This window comes from Hippopotamus amphibius, chromosome 8, assembly GCF_030028045.1.
Source record: "Hippopotamus amphibius kiboko isolate mHipAmp2 chromosome 8, mHipAmp2.hap2, whole genome shotgun sequence".
Taxonomy (NCBI): Eukaryota; Metazoa; Chordata; class Mammalia; order Artiodactyla; family Hippopotamidae; genus Hippopotamus; species Hippopotamus amphibius.
The window spans coordinates 31521009-31544099 of NC_080193.1; the positions used below are offsets into that span (position 1 = coordinate 31521009).

General features: G+C 43.9%; 3 protein-coding genes and 1 non-coding gene across 6 annotated transcripts; 3 read left to right on the forward strand and 1 right to left on the reverse strand.

The window, feature by feature from the left end:
- Positions 1-1123: 1123 nt before the first annotated feature.
- IMP4 (IMP U3 small nucleolar ribonucleoprotein 4) lies at positions 1124-5891 on the reverse strand. Of its 3 annotated transcripts, XM_057745579.1 has the most exons (10): positions 5752-5891; positions 5277-5370; positions 5022-5130; positions 3043-3126; positions 2215-2324; positions 2005-2137; positions 1765-1919; positions 1588-1682; positions 1395-1468; positions 1124-1313 (listed from the first exon to the last, which is right to left on the reverse strand). In XM_057745579.1, exons 2-10 carry the CDS (start codon positions 5277-5279, stop codon positions 1201-1203), a joined length of 876 nt encoding a protein of 291 aa, XP_057601562.1. In that variant the 5' UTR covers positions 5280-5370; positions 5752-5891; the 3' UTR covers positions 1124-1200. The 3 variants fall into 3 exon arrangements, 2 of the variants coding, with proteins under 2 accessions (XP_057601562.1, XP_057601561.1); XM_057745578.1 differs by lacking the exons at positions 5277-5370; positions 5752-5891 and having other exon boundaries at positions 5022-5266; XR_009055098.1 differs by lacking the exons at positions 5277-5370; positions 5752-5891 and having other exon boundaries at positions 1250-1313; positions 1773-1919; positions 5022-5266.
- An 8-nt stretch (positions 5892-5899) lies between these two features.
- On the forward strand, positions 5900-9795 carry CCDC115 (coiled-coil domain containing 115). Its single transcript, XM_057745580.1, has 5 exons — positions 5900-6165; positions 6242-6345; positions 6482-6564; positions 7213-7344; positions 8843-9795. Exons 1-5 carry the CDS (start codon positions 6055-6057, stop codon positions 8953-8955), a joined length of 543 nt encoding a protein of 180 aa, XP_057601563.1. The 5' UTR covers positions 5900-6054; the 3' UTR covers positions 8956-9795.
- A 1375-nt stretch (positions 9796-11170) lies between these two features.
- LOC130859148 (uncharacterized) lies at positions 11171-21925 on the forward strand. Its single transcript, XM_057746469.1, has 4 exons — positions 11171-11209; positions 11257-11432; positions 11901-12139; positions 21423-21925. The coding sequence occupies exons 1-4, from the start codon at positions 11171-11173 to the stop codon at positions 21593-21595; spliced, it is 627 nt and encodes a 208-aa protein (XP_057602452.1). The 3' UTR covers positions 21596-21925.
- Positions 11482-11553, forward strand: TRNAE-UUC (transfer RNA glutamic acid (anticodon UUC)). The gene has a single exon. It is a non-coding gene; the product is annotated as a tRNA-Glu (tRNA).
- Positions 21926-23091: the final 1166 nt, after the last annotated feature.

The following is a 23091-nucleotide window of genomic DNA, read 5'->3' on the forward strand; positions in this document are numbered from 1 at the left end:
CAGTACACAAGAGGCTCAATGGAGTAAAAAGGGATCCAATCCGTTCAGGTCCTGCTGTTTCAACTGCCTTATCTATAAAATGTAGATTTCATATCTTGCCTACCTCACAAGGTGTTGTAAGGATCTAATTAAATATAATGGATATAAAAGTAAAAAAAAAAAAAGATTTAAAACAATCAATCAACATAAAGGTGAACAAGTGATTCTATCAAGAGCTAACAGGTCACAGAGAACACACATACTCCAAAAGCCAACGAGTATCTGAAGATGCATAACCTCCATCATAATTAAACAAATGCAAATTCAACCGAGGAACCATTTTGCACCTCGAGCTTAGTCACGATGCAAAAGATGCAATGTCTGACAGTCCCCAGTGCCAACAAGGACACAGGAAACACTCAGATCTACTGATAGCGGCTGGGAGAGACAGCCTCTTGGAGGACAATTCAGCAGCACCTATAATCATTTTCAAGACACAATTCCACTCGCAGCAGTTTACTCATCAGATATACTTGCATAAATATGCACAGAGGTATGTTCAATGTTCTTGAAGCAATGTTTGTGGTCGTAAAAACAGGACACAACTTGAGTGTGCGACCATCAGAGAGTGGTGAATCCCAGAGATATCCTCGGTAATCTAGGGAGATCCTAAGGAAATCCTTAAAGGGAAAAGTGGTCATTATAAAGCTTTCCACTGCTGGTGAGTCCGAGTGCACTGGGTTCTCTGAGGAACTTTAATTACACTCAAAGGAGGTCACAGTGAAGTGAATGGTTTGTTTCGCCGCTTATTTTCTGTCTGTCCCCGGCTGAGAGCTGGCCCTCAGTGGCCAGCCCTGCTCTAGGCGAGACTTCCATGCTCACATTACTATCCCCACTCCCAGAGGATGAATGCACAGGGCCCCTGACTCCTAACTGACCGCAGCACCAAATCTCCCAGGGGAGCCCCAAAACCTCTCTATGGCCCAGGGGCAAGTCACCACATCGGGCCTGCCTTGTCCTAGACACAGTGTCACCACCAGGCTTGAGAATGTCCCAGAGCTATCAGGTTCCCACCTGAGGAGACCCCCCCATCCTTCATGCTCAGCCTGACAGACCTGTCCTGACCACTCAGAGGCAAACAGGGTGCTGTGGCAAACAGACTTTATTCTGACCTCTCCCCAGCACCTGGGTCCAGGTCCAAACCATGCCTGGTGAGTGGGCTCACTCAGCACTCAGGAAGACCCTCTTGTGTGCGGTGTTAGTGTAGGGGTGCCAACGCCACTCCACGTCTGCTGTGGCCTCCTGTTCCAGTGTGCCCAGGCGGATCATGTACACTGGTGGAGGGGGATGAGTTATGGTCACCTACAGAGCCAGCATCCCCCACCACCAGATGTGGGATAAAGCCCCAGACTCACACTTCAGCTCAAAGCGAGGCCCGACCTCGGTCAGCTCTATGTTGCGGTGGTCGGTCTTCTTGTACACATGGTGCCTGTGGCAAGGGGTGGCAGGGCAGGGGTGAGGGGAGGCAAAGAGCAGCCTCAGGGTCAACAAAAATAGTATAGGGACACAAAGGTCAGGACACCACTCTGGCCCAGCCCACTGACCCACCGGAAGGAGATGTAGTCCTCCTGGTTGGCGAAGGTGATGACCCGGTGGCTGTCATCTTTGGGTACAGGAAACAGGTAGCGGAGTATGTCGGAGACCTGGGGCAGAAAGAAGAAAAGTGGCAAATGCCCAGCCTGGCACCCAGGGTCCCCAGCCCTTACCCCACAGCCTCAGACTCACCCGCTTACCCAGGCGGGAGGAGAAGCCATGCATGATGAGGTGAGGCTTGGCCTCCGACACAGTGCCCAGGTCGGGGATGTCGTGCCGCATGACCACGTTGCACAGTGTGAAGTACGCAGTTGGGCCAAAGGGCAGGTGGCTGACGATAAGCCCCACTGGAGGGGCCAGGCAAGCCGTCAGAGACCCTCTGTTCCCAGCCAGCCACCATGGCAGCACCCTGTTCCTGCCCACCAGCCTTACCAGGTGTGCCTCGATGTTCGTGGACAACCAGCAGATCAGTAACCCCGTTGGCTTTGCAGGCTCGCACCAGCGCCCCTACCTCATGCCGGCCACGGTTCATGCGCTGGGCACCAGGGAACACCAACTTCAGCTCCTGCATATGAACTCCCTCTGGTTAGGACTGGGGCTGCTGCGCTCCTGCGTCTCCCACTAACTCCCACCCACCTGTACCTTTGCAAACATCTTGAGGCGAGAACTGGGATCTCGGGAGGTGGTGATCATGACCTTGGGATCCTCAACCCCTGCCCATCGATACTCATCATCCATGTGGTTGGTCACACCTGTTAGGAGCATGAGGCGCAAGAACATGACGTTCTCTAAGAAAGTGAAATGCTAACCTGCGCTGGCTGAATCCACCTAGAACAGTACTGTCTGACTATACCTTCAAGGATGCAAATGCTCTGTACCTGCCATGGGCCAACAGCATGGCCCCCAGCCACACTGGCTACAAACATTAGCGTGACCGAGGAGCTGAATCTTTATATTTGATTTAATTTTAGTTCATTTAAGCTGTAGTAATCACATGGAGCTAATAGCTACCATCTTAGCACACGTCCAGATTCTGTTAACACCAAAGGTAACAGGCTCTGCTCCCTCATAACAAATATTTATAATGTTTGTGATTCCTTTCATATTTGTTGAATAATGCAGTGAATAAGACATGTGGGTGCCAATGAAGTGCTGGTAGCTGAGGACACAGCAGTGAGCAAAATGGACACTGTTCTGCCCTAGCAGAGCCCACGTTCCTAGTGAGGGGAACACTTAACACACAAAACAAAGCAGGAAGTGGGATAACACCGTGTCATATAAACGGAATTGGGAGCACTCAGGGAGAGGTACCCTGAGGTGTCATCTGTACAGAGCCACGAGGGGGCCTGGGGGACAGTTTCAGGAGTGGAAGCTGCACAGCCTTTCTTCAAGGTGTCTGAGGAACAATGCGGAAGCCAGTGGGCTCAAGTGCAGGGACAGAAGCTGGCCCACAGGGTCAGGGAAGGTCACCTTCACCGCCAGCATCGTCAAACTCCAGGGATCCCTGTATCGCCAGAGCCTCCCTGCGTAACTCGGTGGGAATCAGGCGGTTCTCTGCAGGTGGAAGACAGAGGGGCTGAGTGAGACACATGTATAGAGCCTTCAGTTTATACAACTCTGAACAAACTTGATGGAAAAATACCCCTTTTACTCCTTTTTGAGCAGAGAAATAATATGTAATTGAGGGGAGGGGGACGAAACTATTTTTGGCTACACGTCAACCTGTTAACAGTGGTTATAGGAGATTTCATTTACTATGGTTCCTGAGTCTCAACACTTGAGGGGTTTCTAAAATAATCACAAGTATGCACTCCCTTTGTAGTTAAAAAAAAATTAACAGTTAGTTTTTACAGAATAAATGGAGGATGGGAGGGAGTAGCAGGAGGGAGGGGATATGAGGATATATATATATTACAGTTGATTCACTTTGATGTACCTCAAAAACTGGCACAAGAGTGTAAAGCAATTATATTCCAGTAAAGAATTTAAAAAAAAGAAGAAGAAATGGAGGGACTTCCCTGGTGGCACACTGGATAATACTCTGCGCTCCCAACGCAGGGGGCCAGGATTCCATCCCTGGTCAGGGAACTAGATTTCACACGCATGCCGCAACTGAGAGTTTCCATGCCACAACTAAGAAACCCACGTGCTGCAACTAAGGACCCGGCGCGCCACCACTAAGGAGCCCACCTGCCACAACTAAGACTTGGTGCAACCAAAAAAATAAATAAATATTAAAAAAAAAAAAAAAAGAATAAACGGAAATTGCTCTTTCTTTACGAAGGTGGACCAGAAACCCTGAAACTCTCTGACAATGAAATTATTAACAATGATGCTCTGGGTCAGAGGTTTCCTCTGTGAACCAAGACTGGACTTGGCAGAGGGGCTGGGCTTGTGGGCACGCCTGCTCTGGAGCATGCCCTTGAACCCAGCACTTCCCTCCAACATGCCCAGGACAAATTCTTGCATGTGGAAGAGAATGTTCATAGCAGCATGGCTTCCCTGAACTAAAAAAAAGGTCAATACCACCCACAGGGAAATGGATGAAGACCCTGTGGACTATTAATCTGCCCGGAGCCCCACCTACACGCCATGGATCTTAGAAATAACGCTGAACAAAAACATAAAGCTGCAAAAGAATATACTCAACCTAATACTACTTTTACAACTAAAAATCGACCAATATGATTTAAGAATACAAATAAGCATGATATACGCAAAAAGAACAACAAGGAAATAGGTCATTTTTAATCGGTATTGAATATGGTGGTTATCTAAGTTGGGGGAAATATTTCTCAATTTCAATATATTGATCATTTTTCATTTCTTAACACGGGCTGAGAGGTCACAGGTGTTTAACGTTATGCTTGAGATAAATATACATACACATGCCACATATATTTTATACGTCTAAAACTTAACAAAATCAAAGTGAATTTAAAATAGTCAGGTATCGAGTTGATATACTATCAGTTAGGAAACAGAGCTCCACCGAGAGAACCAACAAAAGACGGAAAATGCAATATTTCCAATCAGGCATGTGTGACAGATTCTTCATTACTACGACAAATGTAAGGTGGGGAAAATATAGCAAATTCCTAATTTACAACGCAAATAAAATTAAGTTCTACACGAATTAACAGTTTTAAAATACAAGGGACATAACAGCACTAAAAGACAATGAGATATTCCTGTTACCTTGCAGTGAAAAAAGTAGCAAGAATAAAAACGACACGGGGTGGGGGAGAATATCTATAGGACCACGTAAAATGTCTAAATTTGGGAAAGGAAAGGAAAACGACCAGCAAATACTTGAAAAGATGTTCACCACAATAACGCAAGTAAATGCTAATTAAACGCGTTTTATACCACTGGCCTTTTTCCCGTTGGGTTTCCAAACGCAAGCCCAGGGGTCTTTACGATGACGGGGGGGGCGGGGACACACGTACCTTCCAGCGCGCGCCGGACCTTGTCCTTCCTCTCCTGGGCTGTTCGCCGAGCCTCCTCACGCGCCTTGCGGTACAGGTACTCGCGGCGAAGGCGGGCCTCGCGGCGCAGCTGAGGAACAGCGGGCCCCCTCAGACGACACCTTCTTCGCCACGCAAGACCGGGCCCCGGAAACACCCGCCCCAAGCCCACGGGCCACATCCCCAGCCTCCGCGAGCCCCCGACCTCCAAAACAGGATCTTAAACATCCCTCCTACCATCCTGAGCGCAGCTTCCACGTGGGTACCAGAGAATCTTCCGGCGCCGCCTGCACCACAAAGTCTCCGCTTCCGCCCTCACCAGACTCCGCCTCTGCCCAGAAAGCCCAAAGTTAAAATGGCGAATAGTGGGCGGGAGTCGCAAGGCGATAGGCCAGCCCCAAGCTGGAGCAACCACTAGGCGGGGCGGGGCGTCAAGGTTCTGTCACGTGGCTTAGCCCCGCAGTTAATAAAAGCGTCGACGCGTGGCTTCGCCACCTATCGCGCGGAGTGGGATGCCCAATTTGGAGGTGATCGACAGCTAAAATAATCATAATTGTAAGCTCGAAATAGTCCGGCAGCTGTAAAAGCTACACAGCAATGGGCTGGATGATCGCCTACCGGCGCGTTCTAGAATTAAATTTAAAGCCACTCCTCCCTTAAAATAGTTGCCGAACAGCTATGCCTCCTTCCATCACGACTGCGACAGCCGTACTTTTTAAAACGCGGGCGCTTCCAGAAGCGATTCGAAGACACACACAGCTCTCGCCGACTTTCCGGGTGGCTGGTTCCTTTACTTCGGGTGCTCGCCTGACGAGTCGCCGATCATCTCCCGAGCAGCTGCTCCGAGCGCGGTTGTCTGGAAAGGGCTGGCTGGCTCCACCCAGTGGGCGTCTCGGCGGGCGGCTGGGAGCGTACCTTGAGGGCGGACCTCGCGAGCCTATTGGCTGACTTGCTGGCATGGCGGGCGCTGATTGGGTGACCTCTCAGAAGCCGGCTCTGACAGTGTGCGGAGCCCATGGCGGCCGCGGATCTGCGGACGGAGCTGGACTCGCTGCTCCTGCAGCTGCTCGGGGACCTGGAGGAACTGGAAGAGAAGCGCGTGGCGCTCAACGCCCGAGTGGAGGAGGTGGGAGCCTGAGGCGGGCGGGCTGGCCGGCACGCGGGGGTTGCTGGGCTTCACCGCTCTCCATCTCTTTTCCTAGGGCTGGCTCTCGCTCTCCAAAGCGCGCTACGCCATGGGTGCCAAGTCGGTAGGGCCTCTGCAGTATGCCTCCCGCATGGAGCCCCAGGTCCGCGTCTGCACCAGGTGAAGAGCCTTTCACGCTGCAGGTTTTCTCCATTGCACACTTTTATTGCACACCTACTGTTTTTTCAAAAAGCGGATGGGCAGGCAGGGGCCAGGCCGGGCCGCCAAAGGGCCAGCTTCCCTTCTCTTTCTTTAGCGAAGCCCAGGACGGACTCCAGAAGTTCTGGATGGTGAGGGCCGGCACCCAGACTCCAGAGGAGGTGGGACCCCGCGAGGCAGGTGAGCCCCCCCACCCCCCCGCTTCTTCCGGTAGGGCCCCTTCAAATGTCAAAGACAAAATGCACGGGACAACGGAGGAGATGATTTTATTTAGGCTGTTGCGGTAGAGAGAGCGCCCCAGATCTGAAGATCAGAATGTCTCAGCAGTTTTTTACCTTAGACTTTTACAGAGAGAAATGGAAAGTTACAGGCGAGGTCGGTTACAGCTGTGATCATCCTGCAATCAGGAAATCTCAGCTGCAGAGAAGATGTTCTTTTCTGTGTCTAGCTAGTTTCAGGGGACAAGCTTCCGATCTCAGTTAATCATTCGTGAGGCAAAGAACAGGGAGTTGAAGGGTCTGTCTGGCCTTCCAGCGTGTTCAGGAGAAATGAGAAAAGTCAGTGTGTGGCTTTTTCACAGGTAAACAAGGGGGGGGGGGTCATTTCCTGATTTTATGATTGTCAAGAGAAAGAGTGGACAGACTCATGAATCACAAGGAGAAAGGTGGTTCTTTGTGGTAAGCTATTTTCCAGAACATAAAAGGGTGAGAGGATTTTCCAACCATCAGTATTTTCTGGGATCATGGGCTTAGATCAAGTTTAATATTGTCACTGAGAAGACAAGGGCCAGTTAACAAGACCCCCAACCTCTAGCCTTTCTTCCTTCAGCTCTGCGCAGGCGTAAGGGTCTCACGAGGACCCCAGAGCCAGACCCTTCCCCAGCTCCCCAGGACCCTCTGAACTGGTTTGGAATCCTCGTTCCTCACAGTCTGCGGCAAGCTCAAGCTAGCTTCCGGGAGGGTGAGTGGACTCTGTCAGGGACCCTCTATCTACAGGGAGCACTTGAGCATTAATGCCAGGGTTGGGATTAATCTGCAAAGAGCTTTGCAGGTTTTCTCCATTGCATGTTTTTGTTGCACACCTACTGTGTTTTCAAAAAGTATTTATTGGCTGTTGGCAGAGTTCCAGGTTTGTATTAGGTCTTGGGGATGTGGCAGGAAACAAAAGGGACAAATACCATCATAGGATGTTTATTCTATTGAGGCAGGAAAACAACATGCAAACAAATAAGTAGGCCCTAAATATTAATACCAGGCAATGAGACTTGCTATGAAAAAGTACAGTATAGTGGATGGAGTGGGCCGGGGGAGCTGTTTGATGGATGGTAGCCTGGAAAGGCCTTCGAAGAGATGAAGGAGAGAACTTTGTTGGTGATCTGGGAACAGTGTTCTAGGTGCAGGGACCAGCGAGGGCAGAGCTCTGAAGTGAGGTTGTGTCTGGAATGGCAGAGAGGAGGCCAGTGGTCTAGAGTGGAGGTGGTGGGAGCAGTGGAGGACAGGGTAAGTGGTGGGAAGCTGCACTTTTTTTCAAGTGGAAGACACAGGAATTTGCTGACAAATCAATTCAGAAGTAAGGGAAGGAGAGTAGCAAAGGATGAGCCCACAGTCTCTAGCCAGAATGCCTGAAAGGGTGGATGCCTTTACCTGGGGTGGGAGGGCCACAGAGCAGCAGCTCAGGGGAAGTCAAGAGTGAAGTGGGGTGTGTTTCTGGTGCTGTGTAGTAGAGATTCTGAGCGGATGGAGTTTGGAAGAGAGATTTGGGGGAGCCCACTGCATAACTCTGATTTGCTGACACAGATGGCATTAAAGTTGAAATGAGATAAGATCAGCAGAGGTCCTGGGAATGTGGACAGGAAGTAAGGGGGAAAAGAAGGGAAGAAGCCAGTTGAGGAGACTTAGAAGCAGCAATGAGGCACGAGCAACACCAAGAGGGTAAGGTGTGACCTGGAAGGAGGTGAGCAGGTGTGTGGCCAGCTCTACTGCCAGGCAGTTAGGTGAAGACAGGACTGGCCAGTGGACTGGGTGATGTGGCGGGCCCAGAGGACTTGACAGCAGTTGTTCCAGGATAGGCATCAGGTGAAAGCAACATAGAGGTGATCCAGAGTGTGGACCACTCTTGGGGGCAGAGAAGGAGCTGTAAGGGGCTGTGATCATGGAGAAAAGAAGGAAGGAAATAGGGGCATGAGACTGTGTTATGATCTATGAGTTTATGAGACTGTTTCATGACCTATGGGTGATATAAGGGGGTCAAGGAAGTCTTCTGAGGAGGTGACATTTTAGCAACGACCTAAAGGACATGAGGGTACAGGTCCAGTGAGGTTCTCAAAGAGTCAATGCAAGGCTATACCTGGAATGTTTTAGGAATAGTGTGAAGGCCAAAGAGGCATGGGGATGTCCAGAGCCCCCTGAGTCATATGTCACCACGGATACAATGGTGACAATTTCTCCTCTTCCTCTAGGTCTGCAGCTGGCTGCAGACATGGCCAGCCTTCAGATGCGCATCGACTGCGGTCGAAGCCAGCTCCAGGGGCTCCAGGACAAACTGAAGCAGCTGGAACCCAGCGCTCTCTGACCTGCCACCACAGAAACAAGGCAGTGGGACACAACTGTTCTTCAATGTGGCTGCACTGTCTCAGGACTTCTTCCCTCACAGATTGCCCCCTACCCCAGCTAATCCCCACTCCTTAATACTTCTCTGGTCTGCGTGTTTCCAACTTTGTTAGGTGGGGAAATTTGAAGAGGCAAAGTGAGGAATGTTGAAAGTCGCTACTTGTGAAACCACTTCTAGACTTGTGTTGTCCCAGGATGTATTCAGGTGGGGCAGGCACAAAGCTGTTAGGTTAGTTCATATCACTGAACAACTATAACAATCTCATGCGTAAGTCAGCTGTGGTTTTTTTCATTACAGGATGAAATACTGCACAGCTCGTGGCAGGAAGGACAAGAAGTAGGTGCTTCAGTTTCACTAGATCCTTAAAAGTGATTTTGATGGAGGAAAGAACTGTACACAGCTAGCAGATCAGGACAGAATGATTCCTCGTTAATAAAACACACATACCTGAGTAGACAAGCCGTGCTTGGCAGGTTTTAAGCCAGAAAATTAAAAAGGATCTGACCTAGATTTTCAAGGGAACTCTTTCAAGAGACCTGCCTTTATCTTTCCACAAGTGAGTCTCTTAATTTGTTGAAAGGCCAGGAACTCTGTGTCCACGCTTCATTTTCTTACTGGCTTGTTGATATTTTTAGCAGTTTCTAGGAGCTTATCATTATGTTTGGGGGAATGTTAGTTTTTTGTTCATAATATGAGATGTAAATTTTTTTTCCTAGTTTGTCTTTTAACTTTACTTGTGGTGGTTTAAAAGAAAAAAAAATTTTATAAAATAAAACACATTAAACTGCACAGAACAATTGAATAGCATCTCTCAGCTCTTGTGTTTTTAATTCAATTTTCTTAGTACAGTTGAATTTATCAACCAGCTGTTTTATGATTTCTGGCTTTGGGATTGTAGTTTATTCTCCAGTGTTTTCCTCAAGAACTTTTGTGTTTTTAGGTGAGGTATGGGGTCAGTACTGCATTCAACTTCCTCTTTTCTACCATAAGTCCACATACAGTGGACCACCCTTATCGCTGATTTGTGGTGCCACCTTTTTCTTTCAATTAATCCCAAGGTACCATATTTTGGCGGTTTCATTCTGTTGCATTGATATTTATTTATTTTTAACTCTTTATTGGAATATAATTGCTTTACACTGTTGTGCCAGTTTCTGCTGTACAACAAAGTGAATCAGCTGTATTTATACATATATCCCCACATCCCCTCCCTCCCTCGACTCCTTCCCACTCTCCCAATCCCACCTGTCAAGGTCATCACCAGTCATCGAGTTGATCTCCCTGTGTTATGCAGCAGCTTCCCACTAGCCATCTATTTTACATTTGTAGTGTATATATGTCAATGCTACTCTCTCACTTTGTCCCAGCTTCCCCTTCGTGCCCCCCTCCACCTTGTCCTCAAGTCTGTTCTCTACATCTGCATCTTTATTCCTGCCCTGTCACTGGGTTCATCAGTACCATTTTTCTAAATTCCATATATATGAGTTAGCATATGGTATTTTTCTCTTTCTGGCTTACTTCACTCTATGACACACTCAGTCCATCCACAACACTACAAATAACTAAATTTCATTCCTTTTTATGGCTGAGTAATATTCCATTGTGTATATGTGCCACATCTTCTTTATCCATTCATCTGTCCGTGGGCACTTAGGCTGCTTCCATGTCCTGGCTATAGTGCATCTGAGTAGTGATCTTGTTTCATTGATCTTAATGTCAGTTAAGACACAGGTACCACATTGTTTTAAATTCTCGACCCTGTAACATATACTTTAACCGCAGTAGGGCAAATTTTCTGCTTGCATTGTAAGGAATTCGGGGGGAGGGGTGGGGGGAGGGGTGGGGGGTGGGCTACACTGACCTTGACTTGTCTGTGAAAAGCCTAATCAAAGCACTAAAAAGAAACTGTGACTGGAGAGAAAAAGGGCATCCCTCCAGCCACACAAAGGTTGAATTCCAGACCAAAATTTTGTTACCAACAAAATGCCAATCCGTGAAATTTTCAAGCCAAAATGAGTGAAAGATAACACCTCGTTTTTGCTTTTAGAGGAAAAGATTTTCACGGGGGAACCCGGTCCCGGCGCGTGGGGAGAAGGGGTGTCTTTTGTTTTAGATGTCGGCTGATATCGAAGGTCAAGCAGTAGCCCTCCATTTACTGTTTGAAGTTGAGTTTCGAATGCGGCCAGGGTCGCAGCGGCGTCTGCTAGCGCGCAAAGTGAAGGACCACAAGCGCACGTCCACCCCCGTCCCTCCGGTTCTTAGGGACACTTCCGGGAGCAGGAGTTCCCGCCCCTGCGAGAGGCCCGGATGTGCGGACAAGCGCTGCGTAGGCAGAAGGATCCCAAAAGCATGGGCTCGCGCAGCCTCAGTCAGGACGAGTTTCTACCAGGGCTAGCAGAGCCTGAGGCCTGCCGATATATGGTGGTGCTGACGACAAGGTGACGCAAATAATATATATAGCAATGAGGAGAAAGCGCTGTCAGGAGTTCCCATATGGTCTAGCGGTTAGGATTCCTGGTTTTCACCCAGGCGGCCCGGGTTCGACTCCCGGTATGGGAACAACAATTTGTTTTGCCTCCAACTGGGAGATGTTTGCCAGAATTTGGCTTTTTGCCACAAGAACACCTCACGTCAAATTAAATGTTTCTCTAAACCTAGAGAAACTGAGGCCCGGGAAGCTCTGGGCCCCATCCTTCAGTGTATTAATCGGAAGTGTCAATTTTCATCGCATCATTAGCTAGTTGTCCTTCTCTACCGGTGAGTTGCATAAGATACCATATACACTATAGATGTGAATAATATTAACATTTACGTATTAAATATTTAGTTTAATTATTAAACCTCCGCTATGAAGGGCGCCCCTCCCTCGTGGGCGGTGCGGAAGGGAGAGGCGGGCCCGGCGGCAGCAGCCTGGCTCCCGGGGCTGCGGGGAGGGCTGAGGGGCGGGTGCGGGAAGGGACTGGAGAGGTTCCTGACAGTTTTCACTTTCTTGGGTCCTGCGGCTGCTGTGTTTGCCACGTGGCCCAGCGGTTAGGGTTCCTGGTTTTTCACGGGAGCAATCCAGGCTTGTCGGCCGAGCCCCCACACCACCTCCAGCACGTGCACACTTCCCTCCGAAAGGAGAGCCAGACCCACAAACATGTCGGTAAGCGCCTTCTTCAGTTTTCCATCCTTTTACTCTGGTTCCATCGGTTAATCCAGGGACTTTATGTGCAGGCCTGAGGTCCTGTCTCGAGGGGCGCACTACCGCACTCGTTTATTCTTTCACGCTTTTGAGGGGGAAGAAATTATCTACAGTCATATTAATTTTAGGTGTAGAGTTTAAAATAGGATACAGTGGTTTCTGATATGGCATGCAAAGAGCGTGGAAGTCATTCCTGTCCTCACAGTAAGGAAAAAGCTGAATAAACTACAATATAGCAACTCTTCTTAGATCAGGAGAAAATTGAGGTCACAGGGCAAGCTACTGCCTTGAAAACTAAGAGTGAGTACAGTCATACCTTACCAGGCTCAGAAGCTGCTGCTGCATTTAGCAACTGGTAGGAAAACTTAAAGGCTCATTGATTGTCACACTCTTGTGGGTTTTACCTCCAGGAGCCCTACCAGGTGCTCAGGGGTAAGACTGGAGAAAAATCCCCTAGTGCTTCTGGCAAGGGGAGGGGGAAAGGAACCACTCTGGAATGTAGCAGAGCACCCAGTTCTCCTTAACAAAGAGCTACCCTCTGTAAAACTTTTACCAGAGCCTACCCAACCTGGAGGAAGGGAAATAACGAAGTCAACCCTCTCTGGCCATCCAGTGTCACATAAAGGGAGGAAAAAAGCTCAGAAACACCTGTGAAGGTCATAGCCCAGGGTCAGAAGCTTGGTAAAAGGCTGAGCTCTAATCAAAGCATTATAGAACACTTCTGCTCCCCCCAGGCCTTACCACCACATAACTAAAGCTCCTATATTATAATAGGGGATTACAGCTGAAAGAACTGCTAGGCTCAGAATCTGTGTAAGAAGAGGTCTAACAGGAAACCCAAAGACAACACAAGAGACAAAAGTAAGAATACTGGAGGAAATTTTAGCCTCTGACACCTACGACTAGAGCAAACAATAAAACAGCCTGGTTCCTAGCCAGAAAAATACAAAAGCTCACACTAAAAGCCTGTTTACCTCAGTTCTTTCTACCTGATACATCACGTGTAGCTTTTAACAAAAATTTACAAGATGGATGATAAAACACGGACCATTTCTATGCCCTTGAGTCCCTGAAATTATTCAGACTGGCCAGTCCTAAGCCTGGTTGCCTGCCTCTGCCTTTGACTTCCTCCGGTCATTCTCTGGGTCCCATGCCTCCACATGTGTCCCTACTCCCTCTGTTGGGAATTTTGAGCAAAATAAACTATCTTCTCAGTGACGATTGCCTCCTGATCTGTTGCCTTACACTACCTAAGTAATAATAATAAAACATATTGAAACAATTGGCCCAGCAATCAGAATTGTTTGATCTTAGACCAAATGACATGCCACTAGACTGCTCTTGACCTTCAAACAGGTCTTCCAGATGGCAGCGGCAACTTGGGCAGGCGTGCTGCTGGCTGGCATGTTGCTGCTGTAGCCACAGCTGCTTTCTGTTGCCTCTACCAGATGTTGCTGTGAATCCCGTCCATAAATTTTGGAACTTGTAAACAAAGACCTCCCCTAGTTCTTTTTTTTTTTAAGCTCTTTATTGGAGTATAATTTTTTTACGCTGTTGAGCCACTTTCTGCTGTACAACAAGGTGAATCAGCTATATTTATACATATATCCCCATATCCCCTCCCTCCTGCAACTCCTTCCCACTCTCCCTTTCCCATCCCTCAAAGTCTTTACCAATCATCAAGTTCATCTCCCTGTTATGCAGCAGCTTCCCACTAGCTATCTATTTTACATTTGGTAGTGTATATACGTCAATGCTACTCTTTCACTTAGTCCCAGCTTCCCCATCGCCCCCACCCCGTGTCCTCAAGTTTGTTCTCTACATCTGCATCTTTATTCTTGCCCTGTCAGTGGGTTCTTCCGTACCATTTTTTTAGATTCCATATATATGAGTTAGCATATGGTATTTGTTTTTCTCCTTCTGGCTTGCTTTGCTTTTTATGACAGACTGTAGGTCCATCCACCTCACTACAAATAACTCAGTTTCATTCCTTTATATGGCTGAGTAATATTCCATTGTATATATATATATACATGCCACATCTTCTTTATCCATTCATCTGTTGATGGGCATTTAGGTTGCTTCCATGTCCTGGCTGTTGTAAATAGTGCTGCAATGAACATTGTGGTAAATGTATCTTTTTGGATAATGGTTTTCTCAGCCTATATGCTCTGTAGTGGGATTGCTGGGTCATATGATAGTTCTATTTTTATTCTTTTGAGGAACCCCCATACTGTTTTCAATAGTGGCTGTGCCAATTTACATTTCCACCAACAGTACAGGAGGGTTCCCTTTTCTCCACACCCTCTCCAGCATTTATTGTTTCTAGATTTTTTGATGATGGCTATTCTGACTGGTGTGAGGTGATACCTCATTGTGGCTTTGACTTACATTTCTCTAATAATTAGTCATGTTGAACATCTTTTCATGTGTTTGTTAGCCATCTGTATATCTTCTTTGGAGAAATGTCTATTTAGGTCTTCTGCCAATTTTTAGATTGGGTTATTTTGCTTTTTTGATATTGAGCTGCATGAGCTGCTTATATATTTTGGAGATTAATCCTTTGTCCGTTGCTTTGTTGGCAAATATTTTCTCCCACTCTGAGGGTTGTCTTCTTGTCTTGTTTATGGTTTCCTTTGCTGTGCAAAAGCTTTTAAGTATCATTAGGTCCCATTTGTTTATTCTTGATTTTATTTCCATTATTCTAGGAGGTGTGTCAAAAAGGATCTTGCTTTGATGTATGTCATAGAGTGTTCTGCCTATGTTTTACTCTGGGGTTTGTTAGTGTCTGGCCTTGCATTTAGGTCTTGAATCCATTTTGAGTTTATTTTTGTGTATGGTGTTAGAAAGTGTTCTAATTTCATTCTTTTACATGTAGCTGTCCAATTTGCCCAGCACCACTTACTAAAGAGATTATTTTTCCTCCATTGTGTATTCTTGCCTCCTTTGTCAAAGATAAGGTGCCCATATGTGCATGGGTTTATCTCTGGGCCCTCTATTCTGTTCTGTTGATCTATATTTTTGTTTTTGTGCCAGTACCATACTGTCTTTTTTTTTTTAAGAACTTTCATTAAGATATAATTGACATATAATACACTGCATACATTTAAAGTGTACAATTTGATATTTTTTTCTTGTTAGTAATGTGTATATGGCAATCCTAATCCCCCAATTCATGCCCTCCCAATCCCCATCCACTTTCCCCACTTGGTGTCCATATGTTTGTTCTCTACATCTGGCTATTTCTGCCTTGCAAACCGGTTGATTTGTACCATTTTTCTATACTCCATATATATGTGTTAATATATGATATTTGTTTTTCTCTTTCTGACTCACTTCACTCTGTATGACAGTCTCTAGGTCCATCCATGTCTTGACAAATGTCCCAAACTCATTCCTTTTTACAGCTGAGTAATATTCCATTGTATATATGTACCACATCTTCTTTATCCATTCATCTGTTGATGGACATTTAGTTGATTCTAAGTCCTGGCTATTGTAAATACTGCTGCAATGAATATTGGAGTGCATGTGTCTTTTTGAATTATGGTATTCTCTGGGTATATGCCCACTAGTGGGATTGCTAGGTCATATGGTAACTCTATTTTCAAGTTTTTAAGGAACCTCCATACTGTTCTCCATAGTGGCTGTATCAATTTACATTCCCAAAACAGTGCAAGAGAGTTCCCTTTTCTCCACACCCTCTTCAGCATTTACTGTTTGTAGATTTTCTGATGATGCCCGTTCTAACCGGTGTGAGGTGATACCCCATTGTAGATTTGATTTGAATTTCTCTAATTAGTGATGTTGAGCTGTGCGTCTTGGCCATCCGAATGTATCTTTGGAAAAATGCCTATTTAGGCCTTCTGCCCATTTTTGGATTGGGCTGTTTGTTTTTTTGATACTGAGCTGCATGAACTGTCTATATATTTTGGAGATTAATCCTTCATCTGTTGATTGGTTTGCAAATATTTTCTACCATTCTGAAGGTGGTCTTTTTGTCTTGCTTATAATTTCCTTTGCTGTGCAAAAGCTTTGAAGTTTCATTAGGTCCCACTTATTTACTTTTGTTTTTATTTCCATTACTCTAAGAGGTGGGTCAAAAAAGATCTTGCTGTGATTTATGTCAAAGAGTGTTCTACCTATGTTTTCCTCTAGGAGTTTTATAGTGTCTGGCCTTACATTTAGGTCTTTAATCCATTTTGGGTTTATTTTTGTGTATGGTGTTAGGAAGTGTTCTAATTTCATTCTTTCACACATAGCTGTCCAATTTTCCCCGCACCATTTATTGAAGAGGCTGCCTTTTCTCTATTGTATATCCTTGCCGCCTTTGTCATAGATTAGTTGACCATAGTTTATCTCTGGGCTTTCTATCCTGTTATACAGATCTATGTTTCTGTTTTTGTGCCACTACCATACTGTCTTGATCACTGTAGTATTCTTACTTTGAAGTCAGGGAGCCTGATTCCTCCAGCTCCATCTTTCCTTCTCAAGATTGCTTTGGCTATTTGGGGTCTTTTCCATTTCCATACAAATGATAAGATTTCTTGCTCTAGTTCTGTGAAAAGTGACATTGGCAATTTGATAGGGATTGCACTGAATCTTTAAATTGCTTTGGGTAGTATAGTCGTTTTCACAATGTTGATTCTTCCAATCCAAGAATATGGTATATCCCTCCATCTGTTTGTATCATCTTTGATTTGTTTCATCAGTGTCTTATAGTTTTCTGCATACAGGTCTTTTGCCTTCTTAGGCAGGTTTATTCCTAGGTATTTTATGCTTTTTGTTGCAATGGTGAATGAGAATGTTTCCTTAATTTCTCTTTCTAATCTTTCGTTGTTAGTGTATAGGAATACAAGAGATTTCTGTGCATTAATTTTGTATCCTGCTACTTTACTAAATTCATCTATTAGTGCTAGCAGTTTTCTGGTAGAGTCTTTAGGGTTTCTATGTATAATATCATGTCATCTGCAAAGAGTGACAATTTTACTTCTTCTTTTCCAATTTGGATTCCTTTTATTTCATTTTCTTCTCTGATTGCTGTGGCTAAAACTTCCAAAACTACATTTAATAATAGTGGTGAGAGTGGGCACCCTTGTCTTGTTCCTGTTCTTAGAGGGAATACTTTTAGATTTTCACCATTTAGAACGATGTTGGCTGCTGGTTTGTTATATATGCTTTTTATTATGTTGAGGTAACTTCCTTCTATGCCCACTTTCAGGAGAGTTTTATCATAAATGGATGTTGAATTTTGTCACAAGCTTTATCTGCATCTATGGAGATGGTCATATGGTTTTTATCCTTCAATTTGTTAATATGATGTATCACATTGATTCACTTGTGTATATTGAAAAATCCTTGCATTCCAGGGATAAACCCCACTTGATCATGGTGTATAATCTTTTTAATTGCTGTTGGATTCTGTTTGCTAGTATTTTGTTGAGGATTTTTGCATCTATATTCATCAGTGATATTGGTCTGTAATTTTCTTTTTTTGTGACATCTTTGCCTGGTTTTGGTATCAGGGTGATGGTGGCCTCGTAGAATGAGTTTGGGAGTGTTCCTCCTGCTATATTTTGGAAGAGTTTGAGAAGGATAGGTGTTAGCTCTTCTCTAAATATTTCATAGACTTCTCCAGTGAATCCATCTGGCCCTGGGCTTTTGTTTGTTGGGAGTTTTTTAATCGCAGTCGCAATTTCAGTGCTTGTGATTGGTCTGTTCATATTTTCTATTTCTTCCTGGTTCAGTCTTGGAAGATTGTACTTTTCTAAGAATTTATCCATTTCTTCCAGGTTATCCACTTTATTGGCATATGGTTGCTTGTAGTAGTCTCTCATGATCTTTTGTATTTCTGTGGTGTCTGTTGTTACTTCTCCTTTTTCATTTCCAATTCTGTTGATTTGCTTCTTCTCCCTTTTTTCCCTGATGAGTCTGGCTAAAGGTTTATCAATTTTGTTTATCTTCTCAAAGAACCAGCTTTTAGTTTCATTGATCTTTGCTATTGTTTCCTTCCTTCCTTTTTCATTTATTTCTGATCTGATCTTTATGATTTCTTTCCTTCTGCTCACTTTGGGGTTTCTTTGTTCTTCTTTCTCTAATTGTTTTAGGTGTGAGGTTAGGTTGTTTATTCAAGATTTTTCTTGTTTCTTAAGGTAGGACTGTATTGCTATAAACTTCCCTCTTAGAACTGCTTTTGCTGCGTCCCATAGGTTTTGGGTTGTTGTGTTTTCATTGTCATTTGTTTCTAGATATTCTCTGATTTCCTCTTTGATTTCTTTAATGATTTCTTGGTTGTTTAAGAGTGTATTGTTTAGCCTCCATGTGTTTGTATTTTTTGCAGTTTTTTTCCTGTAACTGATATCTAGTCTCATGGTGTTGTGGTCAGAGAAGATGCTTGATATAATGTCAATTTTCTTGAATTTACCAAGGCTTGATTTGTGACCCAAGATGTGATCTATCCTGGAGAATGTTCCGTGAGCACTTGAGAAGAAAGTGTATTCTGTCGTTTTTGGATGGAATGTCCTATAAATATCAATTAAGTCGAGATGGTCTAATGTGTCTTTTAAAGCTTGTGTGTCCTTATTTATTTTCTGTTTGGATGATCTGTCCATTGATGTAAGTGGGGTGTTAATGTCTCCTACTATTATTGTGTTACTGTTGATTTCCCCTTTTATGGCTGTTAGCATTTGCTTTATATATTGAGGTGCTCCTATGTTTGGTGCATAGATATTTACAATTGTTATATGTTTTTCTTGGATGAATCCCTTGATCATTATGTAATGACCTTCCTTGTCTCTTGTAATAGTCTTTGAAGTCTAATTTGTCTGATGTGAGTATTGCTACTCCAGCTTTCTTTTGGCTTCCATTTGCATGGAATATCTTTTTCCATCCCTTTACTTTCAGTCTATATGTATCCCTTAGTCTGAAGTGGGTTTCTTGTAGGCAGCATATAAAAGGGTCTTGTTTTTGTATCCATTCAGCCAGTCTGTGTCTTTTGGTTGGAGCATTTAATCCATTTACATTTAAAGTGATTATTGACATGTGTGTTTCTGTTACCATTTTGTTGATTGTTTTGGGTTTGTTTTTGTAGGTCTTTTCCTTCTCTTGTGTTTCCTGCTTAGAAAAGTTCCTTTAGCAATTATTGTAAGGCTGGTTTGGCGTTGCTGAATTCTCTTAACTTTTGCTTGTCTGTAAAGCTTTTGATTTCTCCCTCAAATCTGAATGAGATTCTTGCTGGGTAGAGTATTCTTGGCTGTAGTTTTTTCACTCTCAGGACTTTCAGTATATCCTGCCATTCCCTTCTGGCCTGCAGAGTTTCCACAGAAAGGTCAGCTGTTAACCTCATGGGTTTTCCCTTATATCTTATTTGTTCCTTTCTCTTGCTGCTTTTAAAATTTTTTCTTTGTGTTTAATTTTTGTTAGTTTGATTAATATGTGCCTTGGTGTATTTCTCCTTGGGTTTATTCTGTATGGGACTCTCTGCACTTCTTGAACTTGGTTAATGATTTCCTTTCCCATGTTGGGGAAGTTTTCCACTATAACCTCTTCAAATATTTTCTCAGGCCCTTTCTTTTTTTCTTCTTCTTCTGGGATGCCTATGATTCGAATGTTGGTGCACTTAATGTTGTCACCAAGGTCTCTGAGACTTCCAGTCTTTTTATTCTTTATTCTTTTTCCTGCTCTGTGGCAGTTATTTCCCCCATTCTATCTTCCAACTCACTTATTTGTTCTTCTGCCTCAGTTATTCTGCTGTTTATACCATCTAGAGTGTTTGTAATTTCGGTTATTTTGTTGTCCATTGCTGTTTGTTTGTTCTTTAGTTCTTCTGAGTACTTATTAACTGTTTGTTGTATTTTCTGTATTTTGTTATCGAGATTTTGTATCATTTTTACTACTATTACACTGAATTCTTTTTCAGGCATTTTTCCTATTTCCTCTTCATTGATTTGGTCTTATGGGGTTTTTTCCTGCTCCTTTGCCTGCATGGTGTTTCTTTGTTTTCTCATGGTAGTTCAAACTTCAGAGGTTGCTTGTCCCAGCAATAAAGGGGTTTAAAGAAGACTGTCCAAGCTCCAGACTAATGGCAGAGTGTTGAATCAAACAAATACTAAGTCAAGGAAACACATACGTGTATAAGACACACAAATACTGACTCCAATAGAACATAAGGCACTAGAAAGACCTGACAGAAGAACCCCAGCATGCTATCAGACATTCAAAGAGAAAACCTACAGAAATTCAAAACAAAAACAGAGCAAAACAGAAACAAAAGCAAAAACAAACAAACAAACAAATAACACCACACACACACAAACACAAATCCAGGGAGATATTGAAAACTAGGATCAAATATAATAAAGAGCTAGAGTACCACCAGACAGACTGAAGACACTCAGGATGAAATCAGACAATTATACTTAGAACTAAGATAAAGACAAAACCTAATAATAAAAACCAAAGCAGTGTGTCATCTGGAGAATAAAGCAAGGAGACAGAGCAGAGTGATAATATTGCTTATAAGTATATTAACATAAAATAAACTAAAGATGGATAGACAACAGGGCAACAGAAGAGCATAGTGTGAAAGGAAATATGAAAATAAAAAGAAAGAAATAGAAATGTATAAAAGATAGAGATGAAAAGAAGGTAGGAGAGATACAGTCATCACTACAAAAAACTTAGCTAGAAATAGAAATATATAAAAAGGCTAAAAATAAAAATAGAATAAAAAATGGAATGAAAAATATGTTATAAAACTTGTAGATCCCTTAGGACTAAGCTTGTAATTAATAATAATAAAAAAAGAAAACTAGAACTGACCTCAGAATGGACCAGTTCAATAGAATCAATACTAATATTTCTGTTTCCTTGTGTCTCAGCTGTAAGTGTCCTTCTACCCGCCTTGGGGTTTTTATATTATTCTGTGACCAGCAGAACTTCCTTTATTGTTTGTCTTTAAGTGTTGGTATGTGGGGAGAGAGAGGGTATAAGAGTGGTTCCTTCCTCTGGGAGTGAGTGAGCAGTGGCACCCTGTCTGGGACACAGCGGTTCAGTTGGGTGTGGCAGTGCCTGTTGCAGAGGGACACTGGTGGCTCAGGTGTAAACAGAATGTCTCCAGAGCTGGGCCACTCTGTGGTCTTTTGGATTTCAGCTGCAGGCACTGTAAGCCAACCCCACCAGGGGCCTTTGTTATCTCTGAGTGAGTTAGCTTGGCCCACAGGGTTCTTTCCTCTGTCCATTGCAGGTGCTGAGAGAGAGGCTATGCCCGTGGCTCCTACCCCCCTGCTTGTGAATCAGCAGTATCCAGCCACCACTATGGTCTCGCAGCTCTCTGCAGTAGACACTCCTTACTGCGGCCCTCTTCCCTCCTGTCCCATTGGTGCGTCTCCCCACCAACAGCAATGTTTCTCACCCTGAACCAGCTCTCTGGTTCCCACAATCCCGCTCCCAGACCCCCTGTTCAGCTGTGAATCACCGTCTCAGTCCAGGCACTCTGAGCCATGGTGCGGACCCTCCGTGTGTTTCTCACTCCCTCCCGTCTGCCACAGCTCAGCCACTTCACCCTCTTTGAAAATCGCAAATGCCTTCCTACTGGTTATGTTGGGATCTTTGCAGTCCTTTCTGGTGTCTGAGGTTGTTTGCTGGTGTTCAGCTGTTTCTCTGTGGGAATTATCATGTCTTTTGGTGTGTTCCTAATGCATTTGTGGAGAGGGATGCATTTCATGTCCTTCTACTTTGCCGCCATCTTTCTTCTCCCAGAATAGACTTTAAAATAAAGAATGTTACAAGAAATAAGGAAGGACACTACATAATGATCAAGGGATCAATTCAAGGAGAAAACATAATTATAAATATTTATGCACCCAACATAGGAGCACCACAATACATAAGGCAAATGCTAATAGCCATAAAAGGAGAAATGTACAGTAACACAATAATAGTGGGGGACTTTAACATTCCACTGACACCAATGGACAGATCATCCAGACTGAAAATTAATAAGGAAACACAAGCTGTAAGTGACATAATAGACCAGATAGATTTAATTGATATTTATAGGACATTACACCCAAAAGCAGAAGAATACACTTTCTTTTCAAGTGCACATGGAACATTTTCCAGGATAGATCATATCTTGGTTCACAAATCAAGCCTCAGAAAATTTAAGAAAATTGAAATTGTATCAGGCATATTTACTGACACAACACTATGAGATTAGAAATCAATTACAGGAAAAAAAACTATAAAAAACACAAACACATGGAGGCTAAATAACATGCTACTAAGTAACCAAGAGATCACTGAAGAAATCAAAGAGGAAATCAAAAAGTACCTAGAGACAAATGACAACAAAAACACAATGACTCAAAACCTATGGGATGCAGCGAAAGCAGTTCTAAGAGGGAAGTTTATAGCAATACAATCCTACCTCAAGAAATGAGAAAAATCTCAAATAAAGAATCTAACCTCACACCTAAAGCAACTAGAGAAAACAACAACAACAACAACAATAACCAAAGTGAGTAGAAGGAGAAAAATCATAAAGATCAGAGCAGAAATAAATGAAACAAAGAAAATAATAGCAAAGATCAATAAAACTAAAAGCTGGTTTTTTGAGAACATAAACAAAATTGATAAGCCTTTAGCCAGCCCCATCAAGAAAAAGAGGGAGAGGACTCAAATCAATAAAATTAGAAATGAAACAGAAGTTACAATGGACACTGCAGAAATAAAGTATCATAAGAGACTACTACAAGCAACTATATGCCAATAAAATGGACAATCTGGATGAAATGGACAAATATTTAGAAAGGTATAACCTTCCAAGCTGAACGAGGAAGAAATAGAAAATATGAAAAGACCAATCACAAGTAATGAGATTGAAACTGTGATTAAAATTCTTCCAACAAACA